The sequence below is a fragment of the Populus trichocarpa genome, chromosome 4 (genome assembly GCF_000002775.5).
Source record: "Populus trichocarpa isolate Nisqually-1 chromosome 4, P.trichocarpa_v4.1, whole genome shotgun sequence".
Lineage (NCBI taxonomy): Eukaryota > Viridiplantae > Streptophyta > Magnoliopsida > Malpighiales > Salicaceae > Populus > Populus trichocarpa.
This window is the reverse complement of record NC_037288.2, coordinates 6,035,435-6,048,592: the sequence shown is the minus strand read 5'-3', so window position 1 is coordinate 6,048,592 and position 13,158 is coordinate 6,035,435. Positions and strand designations below refer to the sequence as shown.

Sequence of the window (13,158 nt, the reverse complement as noted above, 5' to 3'; positions counted from 1 at the left end):
ATTAAAATCTGTCAAAAAACCATCTTAACTTAATAATTTAAGTTGTTAGGTAAAATTCCAAGATATAAATTATATTATTTTCTAACACACTTCTTTAAACTATTGGGTTGAGATGTTCTTTAACATGGTATCAGAGTCTTGATGACCAAGCGATCACGAGTTCGAATCTCACCATCCTCATTTATTTGATAAAAAATTAAGCACAAGGTAATGTGGGTCTATGCAAGTTTCAAGTCCAAAGAACTTTCACTTGAGGGGGTGTGTTAGAGAATAATATAAATCATATCCTGAAACCTCACATAACAGCTTAAGCTATTGGGTTGAGATGGTTCTTTGACAGAATCGACTCAACGGGTTAACTCGTGACCTGAAATTTAGATCGGGTTGAGTTTCAATAAAAATTAGGGGATAATTAACCTAGTATGACCTAGAAAAAAAAAACCAGTTGACTTGGGTTTCAGCCAGCCCAAAAAAAAACCCAAGCTAAACCTATTGACATTTTCCTTTATTTGTTTTCAAAATAATATCAATTTTACTTTTATATAAAATAAAAAATTAGATTGATTTAACATATAACCCAAAACTTATCTCAAATCGACTCTCGGGTCGAGTTTAAAAAATATGATTATCATCATGAAAAAAAGCTAATATGATGTAAATATGCCATCTTTTTAAGCAATCAATTACAAAATTTGAACATAAAATTTTCAAGCTAAATAATTTGTCTCTTTATTATTTAAACTGACTTCTCCTAAGCCATTTTCTTGTTATAAATAAGTCCACAATTGAAATGTAGACTTTCTTATTATAATTTATGAATATCAATTGATTTAAAGACTTGTTGTGCATAATTTGTGAACATAATAGGATTCTAAACAATAGGATCTAGTTAGGTGTGACATATGAAACTCTTTATTTTTTTGGCTATTTATTTGTTTTTTTTAATTATTATTATTATTATTATAAAAACTCTTACACTTGGGGCAAATCATGTGTCACTCCTTCCATGGCATGAGACTTTGTCAAAATCCCCCCCTCCCCCAATTTTTTATGTATACTATTACACTTAATACTCCAAGATATAATTTATATATATTTTTTAATAATTTAAATAACAGTACAATTTTTTTTTAAAAAATTCTCACTAACCATAATTATTCATTTGTTGTTATACCTAATTATAAAATATGAACTGACCGGAAATGTCAATTTGAGAGTTGAGTGATCCGGATTCCGGAACCTAGATTAATTTTGATTGAAAAATATTAAGGAAATAATTGACTTAACATGATAGTCAGAAATCTAGTTTGACTCGTAATCTAAGTAAAACTCTTTAATTTTTTTTTATTCAAAACAATACTGTTTTGATCTTTTAAATTTTGTTAAAAAAAATTAACCATGATTTACCCTTCTGGTCTATAAAATACACCAGGTCTTCTCTTTAAAATTATGTTCTTGCATACCAGCTATCTTTTATCTTTTATTTACTAAAAACAGAATGATGCACGGGCCTCATTTTATTATTAATAATTATAATTACCATAGATTTAGTAATGATAATTATTCCTTACCAAAAAAAAGAGAGATAATTATCATAAAACAAATTATTTTCTGACCATCCACTTATGAAATTAATATTTAAAATAATTTAAAACTTATCCCAAATTTAGCTGTCGATCAATAGGTAACTAGATTAACCCATTGTAGTAGCCAAGTTTAAGAACTGTGTATTATATAATACATTAATGTTTTTTAATGAAATTGATGCTGTTATATATATATTAATGATAAAAGATGGAAACTAGTTTGATTGGGCCAAAATCTTACATGAACCACTGTGGGCTAATCTTAACAGATGGCCCACACTATTTGATCTTAAGCGTCCAGGACCCACAGATTTACTCTCAAATTGACGGTCAAGATCTACTCTCTCTCTCTCTCACTTCTCCTATCCAGCCGTACTTGATTACAACTCAAAACAGTTCCTCATTTCTCTCCAAAACCCGAAAGAGAACACAACACTGAGAGAGAGAAGAAAAGCAGTCGTGATCCAGTGTGACAATCGGCGATGTTCCTGCGGGCAATCGGACGGCCATTACTGGCGAAGGTGAAGCAAACCACAGGGATCGTTGGATTGGATGTGGCCCCGAATGCGAGAGAAGTGTTGATCAATCTATACAACAAAACCCTAAAAGAGATCAAAGCAGTTCCGGAAGATGAAGGATACCGTAAAGCAGTGGAGAGCTTTACAACACATAGACTTAAAGTTTGTGAAGAAGAAGTAGACTGGGAGAAGATTGAGGAACGGATTGGATGTGGTCAGGTCGAAGAGCTTATTGAAGAAGCTCAAGATGAGCTCAAGCTCATCGAAAAAATGATCGGTCAGTACATTTCTTAGATTTTATTTTTTTTTCCTGATTTATTTCGCTTAGTTTATGGTTTATTAAGATTTATTTGTGCTATAAGTCAATGCTTGTGGCGGAAGATAATTTAGGTTTATATTTAATTTGATTTTTGCTAATAAATGAGCTCAAAAGTATTTTAATCTAGAAAATTATCTTGTATAATAGTGGTTGTTGATTTTGGTTAATTATCATTAAATTGTGTTTTTCCAATGTATGTATTATGAGAGATGAAATTTCAGTCGATTCGAGTGGGGTTTTGTCAATGATGTATTAAGAGATGAGTTTTGGTAGTACATTTGTTATGAAGTTTGGTAATTTGTGCTCAATTCAACTAATTATAGCTCCAAACTAGTTTTTGGTGTGGCGGATGCGGCTAATGGAGGATATTATGAGATCAGGGAGCTTTTATGATCCTAAATCGTGTTTTACAACTAATTTAAGCATACTTTGTATGTATGGTTTGAGCATTGCAATTGGCTATGTCCTTCAAACAAACAAACAAACAATGAAATAAAATGAAGTAAATATATAATAGAAAAGTGAAACAAAGAGACTCATGGAGTTTGTTAAGGCAAGCTTGAAATTTCATTTGCAGTGGCCATTCGCTACTAACTGGTTTGTTTGATGCTTGTTGGCTAAATACTGTGTCTGAAATATACGAAGATTAGTTCGATCCTTTACATTTTCCACCTTCCTAACTGCAGTGTTAAACTAGGTCTAATGTGAATTGAAGTTTGATTCTATAGGTACATTGTCAATAATGATAGATTTAGAGATGAGGGTTGTATGTTATTAATGAAGACTTTACTCAAGTCGGTTACATTTAGTTCCTCCATTTTGTTCTGATTTGAGGCACTCATTTTTATGAGCTTAAATGATGTTCATTTTTTTTACCACTTGATATATCATTCTCAGCCTGCTAAGTTTACAAATTTGTATGCTTTGAAGATTTTCATTGTGTATATCTTCTCAAAAGAAGAAAGGGAGAGAGAGAGAGAGAGAGAGAGAGAGAGAGACTATGCATATTGATTTTACTTCCATTTGCATTAGAATCGTCATTATTTTTTTCTTATGTGCATCTTGTTGGGGAACATGCTGTATCTGAAACATGAATTTCAGCTTTCAAGGTTTGTTAGCTAGCATTTTTATTTTGGGAAGAAACTGCCAAGCAGCTACATGTGAGATCATCAATCATGTCTGGTTAATAATTTCCGCGAAGCCTGCATTGCATGCTAGAGCATTATTATGTATTTTATATCACTTCAACTACTAAGAAAATTTTGTTCTGTTGAACACAGAGTGGGATCCTTGGGGCGTTCCTGATGACTATGAATGCGAAATTATAGAGAATGATGCTCCCATTCCTAAGCATGTCCCAAGGCATATACCCGGTCCTCTCCCTGCAGAGTTTTACCAGACACTCGAGGCTGTGCAGACAAAGCGTGTGGAACCAAAGGATGCACCTGCTGTCACATCTGGTGAGTCGCAGTCAAAGGAGTAAAATGCTGCTGACAGTTATTTCAGAAAACACTGAGCTTTAGTGTTGAATCTGTTCGTTGTTGTTAGTCATGTTTGTGTTTGTTATCTTGTAATCCCTATTTTCCAGATTCAAATGGGATTCAATTTATGAGACTCTGGCTTGAGCCATTCCGGCAATAATCCGAATGGGTGTTACAAGAAATTTGATGTTTTTTACAAGTCACTTTTGCTTCCTGTGAAAAATAACACATCTATTATTTGACTGATCAGAATATTGGTGATGGTGATCTCGTTAACACTTGTAATATAAGCTATAACTAGCGCATGTCTGGATGGCAAAGCAATTTCAGAGCTGATGATAGAGCAGTATGTTATTCACCCGCTATCTATTTTATGATCACCGATGGCATGGTGATTTCTTTAATGCGTAAATAAGGGGAAATAATAAATATGCGAATGTGTCATGATACTGCCAATGCTGCAATAATTATTAGTTGCAAAAGTCGCTGTAAAATGGAAATTCTAAGAATGTTCTGTCCCATAAATGAAGAAAATTGGTTTGCTATTAAATAGAGAATAAGGTTTAGGATTACCACTTTGGACAAGTCCAGAAAATTCACAGGGATCAGTGCAATACTGTGTGCTCTTCTTAATTGCAGCAGGCCATGTGTGCAATCACAAGTAGAAAACACCTTGGTCTCTACAAGTTCAAGTTGTACACTGAGAAGCTTTTAATGGCACATTTAGGAGACTGAGTCCGGTAATCAATATTCTCATCCTGGTAAAACTGATCTTCATTATCGTCAGATTGATATCCTTGATCTTTATACTATGTAGTTAGTGATCCAAGATTTCACATCACACTAGCTCAGGATGTGAACTCCAACTCCTTTGTGGAAGAGATGAACCTTTATCCCTCACCGACCTGCGAATCGTTGCAGCTAAATCAGGCCGTCCAGAACTATCATACAAGTTTGCAAGCATCAGATTGAATGCAGGATCTGATGGATCAAGCTTGAGACCTCGGCTGGCTATATCTTCCCCAAGAGGCACAATCCTATGAACTTTGCACGCTGCCAGCAGAGTCTTGTAGATTGATGCATTTGGCCTAATAGGCATGGTTTCTAGTATTTCCATTGCCTCCTCTAGCCGGCCGGCTCGGCCAAGGAGATCAAATAAGCAAACATAGTGATCCAACTGAGGCTCTATGCCATGCATTTCTTTCATTGAATTAAAATACTCGAGACCCATGTCAACCAAACCACAATGAGTGCAAGTGAAAAGCACTAACAAGAAGGTAACTGAATCAGGCTTGACTCCGGTTAACCTCATATCATCAAAAGCAGAGAGAGCAGAAGAGATATGCCCATACGATGCCAACACGGATATCAATCCATTCCATGACACGATGTCTGGCTCTCTTATTTCTGCAAATGCTCGCTCTGCATCACGTGTAAGTCCACATTTCCCATAAAAGCTAACTAGGCCATTGGAGACTGAAATGGAGCTGCCTAAACCAGATTTCACAGAATAACTATGAAGTTGCATTCCAGTTTCCACGCTATTCAAGCCAGCTGATGCGGATAAGAAGCCGGCCATGCTATATCCATCCATCTTAATGTCATCGTTGAACATGTGATTGATTATATGTAATGCCATTTCATGATGGCCCATCTGATTGAGCCTTGTGGCCAAACCTGTGTATGTGAGGGCATCTCTTTGGCTCATATTTCTAATCAAATGCCATGCATCATCTACCCTTTCATTTCCAGCATAAGCATCTACAAGAGCATTACTGACAACAATATCATGATCAGCATTCGTCTTGATTACATGTCCATGCAGCTTCAATACTTGACTTGCAGATTTTGCTGCCCTACAGGATCTGAGGATGATTGATAGCGTAACAGAATTTGGTTGCAGCCCAGAAGCTGTCATCTCCATATACGAGTCAAAAGAACCTTGATGGAAACCATGTTCAGAAAGGCCAGCAATCAAAGATGTCCAAGAGATTACATCAGGCGACTCTATGCCTTTGAACACTCTCAAGCCATCTTTTACCTCATGAGAGCATTTCATGTACATGTCAACAAGTGCATTTCCAACAGGAACATCATCCTCCAAACCAGCCATGATCACCCTTGCATGGATCTGTCTCCCTAAATCAAGAGACAGAATTAACGAGCAAGCATTCAAAATACTCAGGTATGTAAAATTGTTCGATAAAATTCCAGAGGCCTCCATCTCCTGAAATGCAACTACAGCTTCCCTTAACTTCAAGTTTTGAGCCAACCCAGAGAGAATAGCAGTCCACAAAAACCTATCAGACTCTGGTGTCAGCTTTGAAATCCTTACAGCATCGTCCATCCTCTGGCACTTGGAATACATATGGACAAGGGCAGTCTTCACTACCAAATTCAACTCAACCCCGAAAACTATCAAATGGGCATGAACCACTTTTCCATGTTTCAAACCAAGAAACCCCGCTGCAGCTAAAACCTTAACAAAAGTGAATTCATTTGGATAAACACCAGCCTTAATCATATCAATATAAATCCTCAATGCCTGACTCCATTTCCCTGCTTGAACAAGGGAAGAAATCATCGTTGTCCACGAAACAACATCACCATTCTCCACACAACTAAATAGCCTACATGCCTCCTCAATAGAACCGTACTTGGAATACAAATCAATCAAAACGGACCCCAAAATCTGGTTTGACTCAAACCCATGTTTTATGACACATCCATGAATACACTTTCCATCACTGAATTCTCCTAAAGCAGAACAAGCCCTTAAAACACTTGATAAAGTGAATTCATTCGGACAAGGACCAGAACCCATCATTTCCTGAAACATTCCAAGCGCTTCTTCATGTTTTTCATGCTTAACATAAGCAGAAAGAATCCCAGTCCAAGACACAACATCTCTAGATGGCATTTCATCGAAGAACTGGCGTGCATAGTCCAAAGTAAAGCACTTTGAATAGAGAGACAGCAGATTGTTGTTTAGATACAAGTGGTCTTGAAAACCCAGTTTGATTATTGGACTGTGAATGCAAACACCTTGCCTTAAAGATTTGGAGTTGCAGAAGGAAATAAGATGAGAACATGTTTCTTGCAAACAGGGGAGTTCTGTTCTGCTTAAGATCTTTGTTGCTGTTTTACTTGTCATCTTGCATAAAGAAGACTACTAAAATCTCCAAATTCTTGAAACATTAAACAAGTTGGACGTAGTTCATGTGTTGGATTTTGAGATTAATTTCTTAGGAATGTTTTTGGGACCTCAGGCCAGGCTCATTCAACTTTGATAAAACCAGAGCCCAGCTGCATGCTCCACGATAAGCTGTGATAATCTTAGCCGACCTGAGTTTTATATCTAACTGGATGAAAATTAATTTAATTAAAATTAATCAATTCAGCAGGTTAATTTATGAATTGATTAAAATCAGAATAAAACTTAATTTAATTTAAAAAAAATAAATCAAAACATTGTATTTTAAATTGATTTCAGTTGATCCATAAGTTTAACTCCAACGTTGGGTTATAACTATAATAACAAGCTATGTAACTTTTGGATTAATTTTTTTTTAATAAAAAAATCATGTTTACATGGCATTATAAATAAAATCATGTTTATATTAAATATTACTGTTTATGCTAAATATGACACAGATGATAAAATTTTGTTATTATTGTATGATGTAGAATTATTTCTATTTTTTTGGATATAATTATTTTATAAAATAATGATATAAGTAATAAATACAAATAAATCTTACTCATAATAATTAAAAAAATACCCAGTATTTCGGACTTCCATGCATAGTTTTGAAACCCGAGCTGGCCCGACGGCCGACGGGTCAACCGGGGACCTGGCCGACCCGAGACTGGAATCGGGCCGGGTTTAAAAAAAATAGAGGAAGTCAAAACCCGAGGTGACTCGGCTAACCCGACGGGTTGATCCAGTTAAAAACTCGGTTGCAACCTGTTGATTTTTTTTTTACTAAAACAATGTCATTTTAATTTTTTAAAAAAATCAAAATTAATCCGGGTAACCCGGTAACCCGATCAAAACCTAGAACTAGGCCTTGGGGAGTTTAAAAACTCTGCTTCCATGTGCTGGTTCAAGCCCTCATCAACAAAAGCATGGTCATTGCAACTTTAGCCATACTCTTAATTGCGTTAATTTTTAAACATCCTACTATACTAGAAAATTTGGCAAACTTAATGTACTGTTCATACAGTGAAAACAAAATTCCATTCAATTTTTTTTTTTTCTTTTCAATATCATCCTCATATTTTTTTAACAATAATTCAGGTTGTCCTTGAATCGGCTAAGTTAACTAGATCATGTTGGAGCAACTCTCACATAGTTTAATTATAAACCGGGTGAGGCAAGACGTCAGGTCGAGATGTTTTTTCTGTTAATTTTATCTTTTTTCTCAATTTTATTCTTTGATTTTTTTACTAGTCCGCTAAGTTGCCTTTGGACTAGCCAAGTCAACTTGGTCATATTATGATAATTCTCACATAATTTAATTTTAAACTCGGGTTAGGTAAGTAGACGAATTAAAAGGGTTTATTTTTGTCAATCTCATCATTTTTTCTCAATTTTATCATTGAATTTTTTTAATAGTCATCCGGGTTGTCTCTGGACTGTCTAAGTCAACTAGGTCATGTCATGACAACTCCTACATTGTTTAATTTTAAACTAGGGTTAGGTAAGAAGTTGGGTCGGAAGAGTTTTTTTTCCTGTCAATTTCATCCTCAAACTTTTTTTATCGGTTGACCGGGTTATCTTTAAACTAACCAAGTTGACTAGACCATGTCAGACAAACTCTTACATGATTTAATTTTAAACTCGAGCTTAGCAACAAGTCAAGTTGGAAGATTTCAAAATTGACCCAACATCTTTATTTAATAACAATACTAAATCATTTTTAATGGCTAAAATAATTTTTTGTTATATTTAATTTTTTTTATTCAATCCACAGCGTAGCGTGTGTCTGTAAACGAATTGCTTTCTAAATTGATTGGAACATGTTAAATGTAAATTGGCTCAGTGCTTGTTTGGGAGTATAATAGATGTTGTTTTTTAAAATGTTTTTTTTTTTTGAAATTCATTAAAATAATATATATATTTTTTTATTTTTTTAAATTTATTTTTGACATCAGCGCATTAAAACAATTAAAAAATTCAAAAAAATAATTTAAAAATAAAAAAATTCAAATTTTTTTAAAAATACAGTTGATCCCAATACTAAAAAAATTATCCTACTGTTACTAGCTCAACCTTACAAGATAATGAAGTACTATGAAAGATTTGAAGTTATCAACTCTTTTGATGTCATATCTGCTGAACCCTCAGTCTAAAATTTAATGAAGAGTTTCCAATGGAAATTGAGACCTTGATTTTTTATATATTTTATGAAACAATTTTCTTACAATGTTCATGTAGTTGTGATCATTCTGTCTTTGGAACCGCTTGAAAAGCCCAAAAGAAAAATTATATGGGACCCCACCCCATAGCCTTGCTTACTAGGAAAACTTTTGAGCTATGGGAGTGATGGATCCTGCAAAGTCGTCTAGTCAATTTTCACCTGCAGCATGAAAACGTGTTATGTAGAAAAGCTTGAATAAGATAGGCATACCGGATCCGACTACATGATCCGTGTAACAAGCCACACCGAATTTCTTGATGGATAACAACAATTAGTTCATATAGAACAAAGAAAAAGATAAGCTATCGGATCCTACATGATCCGTGTAAGAAATCATATCCAAGTAAAAGTGCATAACAATTGGTTTATAGCAAGGAATGTTCGATGTGTTACAATTCATTGATATAGAAAAAGAACTGGTGGGGCTTCCTTGAATTTTCTCCTGTGAGGCCCGATGTCGTCGGATAAGATGTGCATCATGTAGAAGTTTGTATATTATTAAATTATTATTATTATTATTATTATTATTATTATTATAGTATAAGTTTGTATCTAAAAATATTTATAGTATCAATTTTATCATCAAACTTTTCAAGAGAAGGAATCTCCATTGATGAATCAAGATTTCTGCTCTCATTGCTTAATAAATCATCTTTTCAAGTCTCTTTTGTCGGTCCTCTTAGAGGAAGAATTTTAGAATAAAATCTAGGATGCATCGCTAATGAATTTGAGGATGCATCAAGTGGGAGTAGTAGAAAAGGATAATTGAAAGAAAAGTTTACATGAATGAAGGAAAGGTAACAATACCCAATTATAGTAATGTTTGTTAATGTGATAATGGTTGCTTTCAAAGTGTTTTTTACTCGGAAATATATAAAAATAATAATTTTTTTTATTTTTAAAAAATTTATTTTTAACATCAGCATGTTAAAATAATTAAAAATAATTTCAAATAAAAAACTCGATATCAACCGTAAAAACAAACTACTTCTGAATTTATACACTTACTAGAATAGTTCTCTTTGGTTTAAACTTTTGAAGAGAAGGAATCTCCAAAAATGAATCAAGATTTATGCTCTCATTGTTAATAGATCACTAATTAATGATTTGAGGATGCTATGCCTTGGAGCGAATGGTTCATACATATCCTCATTTCAAATATCAATGGGCCTTTATAAGTTGGTATAAAGGTTCTGATGGTATTAATGTTTCTGTTTTTTTTTTCTTTTTTTTATACTCTAAATAATTTTTATTAGATTCATTTACTCCTTACTTTTAATATAATTCTTAAATATTATTATAAATATTTATTTAAAATTTAATAATTTTTTTTTCAATTGTTATGTATTTGATTTGAAAATAATAAAACTAATAACAAATTATTCATAAAAACTTAATATTTTAATATTAAAATTTATAAATTGATTTTGAACATAATTTTTTTATATTTATATATTTTTTTTAACTTTCATTCATGGATATACTATTTTGATTTGTTTGTTAACTTGCTTTAAAATTCATAATATGTGTTATGAAACTTTTGGCTAATTAACTGTGAAACAAAAAAGGAAGTAAAGATAAGTAGAATGGAAAAATAACTCAGTAGAAGGAAATAGGGAGCTTGGGCTGTTGAGTTTTTTTTTTGGTCATATTGGAGAGCTATCTGAATTGCTGCCTCGAAACAGAATGCCATGATCATCATGTGCATTGGACAGGCCATTCTAGAATGGTTTGCATAAGAATGACCGTATTGATTTTTTGTGTATTAATGGTAAATACAGTAGCTCTGTTTCCATAGCAGAATGAGGCTGTTGATGCGCTTGGGTTTGTGCTCTTTGCAACAGTATTTCTAAATTGATGGATGTGTAATGTAATGGTTGTGTTTCTGGGTTTTGAGATATTTCATGGTTAAGGATAAGAGAGGGTTGTGCCTGTGTTTCTGGTAATTGGGATTCAAGGTCGATGGAAAGAGAAGAAGGTGGGGTCTTTGATGACTGTGAGGGCAGTAGGTGGTATCCTACTCTGCCCCAAACTACGATCAAGAAAGCTTGGTTAAGTGTTGTCGAAAGATATCATTTGTTGATCATCGACTAGAAAAGTACAACATTAAGTGAAATAGAAAAATGCGAGGAAAAAATGATATTCAAGATTGATTAATATTGTACAAGGCAGGCAGAGTTACTGGAATTAAATTGGATTTATTTTTCTTGGACAGGACAGGAGAGTGCAAGTATATGGTCTCACAATTCACTCAAACACCTAGCACACTATGCACATATGATCCCATGTTGTAAATCAATCAACTGTATTCCTTGTAGAGAATTAATCAATGTACAATGATTAATAAAGGAATTTAATCACCGAACTCTCCAAGCTACAACAACACACATTCTTAATAGAATAACTAGGAGACTTATTACTTTATCTTACATTTCTCCTAATATTAAGCAACAGTCACAAGGGACAACCTTCTCCTCCAAAGCAGATTTTGTGAATACAAGACAACATTGTACTTGCATTTCAGTTGAGGGTCAGGGCTAATGGAGTTGCAATGGTGGTGAAAAATGCAAAGGTAGCAAGGAATATTGCAACTTTCTCCAGTGCTTTGGATATGTCTGGAAACTTTTTGCTAATTAACTGTGAAGCAAAAAGGGAGGCAAAAGTGAGTAGTACGGAAAGAGAACGCAAGTAGAAGGAAATAGAGAGCTTGGACTGCTGAGTTTTTTCGTACTGCAGAGCTATCTGGATTGCTGCCTCAAAACAGAATGCCATGATTATGTTAGGCCATTCTAGACTGATCTGCTTAACAATGACCATATTGATTTGTTGTGTACTGATGTCAAGGGAAGGTGTCTGTTGTGTTGGAGGTTGTAAATGTAGTAGCTCTGTTTCCATAGCAGAATGAGGCTGAGGCGCCTGTATTTGTGCTAATTGCAACAGTATTTCTGAATTGATGGCTGTGAAATGTAATGGTTGCGTTTCTCGGATTTGAGATATTTCCTGGTTAAGGGTAAGAGAGGTTTGTGCCTGTGTCTCTGGTAATTGGGATTCAAGGTCGATGAAAGGAGAAGAAGGCGGTGTCTGTGATGGACCTAAAAGTTGAAGAGGTGGCTGCAGCATTTCTGGGGCTTTGGTATAAAGATTCAGAGATTGGTTTTCTGGGTTTTGGGATGCTTGGTTAATGGTAAGAGGGGGTTGTGGTTATAGCTGTGTTTGCGATTCGAGGTTGAGAACAGGAGAAGAAGAAGAAGGGTATTTGATGAATGCGAGGTTAGCTTGGAAGCAGATTACACTAGTGGCTGAATATATATACATAGAAGAAGTGGGGGCAATGGCTTGGACATATGGATAGCCAGGATAGGACAAAAGACTCATGCTACTATCTTGGTATCCGAGACACTATCCGGACAATTTCTGCCTCGGCGATTTAAGACGACTTGTTGACATATTGTTTTCTCTATATTATGGAACAATTATGTTACAATATTCGTGTTGCTGTGGTTTTTTTGTCCAAGGAACCGCTTGAAAAACCCAAAAGAAAAACTATATGGACCCCATAGCCTTGCTCACGAGGAAAACTTGTGACCAATGTAAATGGATCCTTCGAAGTCATGTGGTTGATTTTCATATGCAATATGAAAACGTGTTATGTAGAAAAGCTTGAATAAGATAGGCATATCGGATCCTACAAGATCCGTATGACAAGCCATGTCAAGCAAACATTGTATAGCTATTAAGTTTATAAAATGCACTGCAGATGTATAACCGATGTGAAAAAAGAATAGGTGAGGACATATTGGAATCCTACATGATCCAGGCAACAAGCCACGT

The 13,158-nt window shown here is 34.5% G+C and overlaps 2 protein-coding genes across 2 annotated transcripts; one reads left to right on the top strand and one right to left on the bottom strand.

Annotated features, from left to right (window-relative positions):
- The first annotated feature begins 1,935 nt into the window (after positions 1-1,935).
- Positions 1,936-4,086, top strand: LOC7468351 (probable NADH dehydrogenase [ubiquinone] 1 alpha subcomplex subunit 5, mitochondrial). The gene is made up of 2 exons (XM_002305236.4): positions 1,936-2,381; positions 3,704-4,086. Exons 1-2 carry the CDS (start codon positions 2,069-2,071, stop codon positions 3,904-3,906), a joined length of 516 nt encoding a protein of 171 aa, XP_002305272.3. The 5' UTR covers positions 1,936-2,068; the 3' UTR covers positions 3,907-4,086.
- Positions 4,087-4,348: 262 nt separating this feature from the next.
- LOC7468352 (pentatricopeptide repeat-containing protein At5g52850, chloroplastic) lies at positions 4,349-7,394 on the bottom strand. The gene has a single exon (XM_002305907.4). It carries the CDS (start codon positions 7,056-7,058, stop codon positions 4,743-4,745), a length of 2,316 nt encoding a protein of 771 aa, XP_002305943.4. The 5' UTR covers positions 7,059-7,394; the 3' UTR covers positions 4,349-4,742.
- Positions 7,395-13,158: the final 5,764 nt, after the last annotated feature.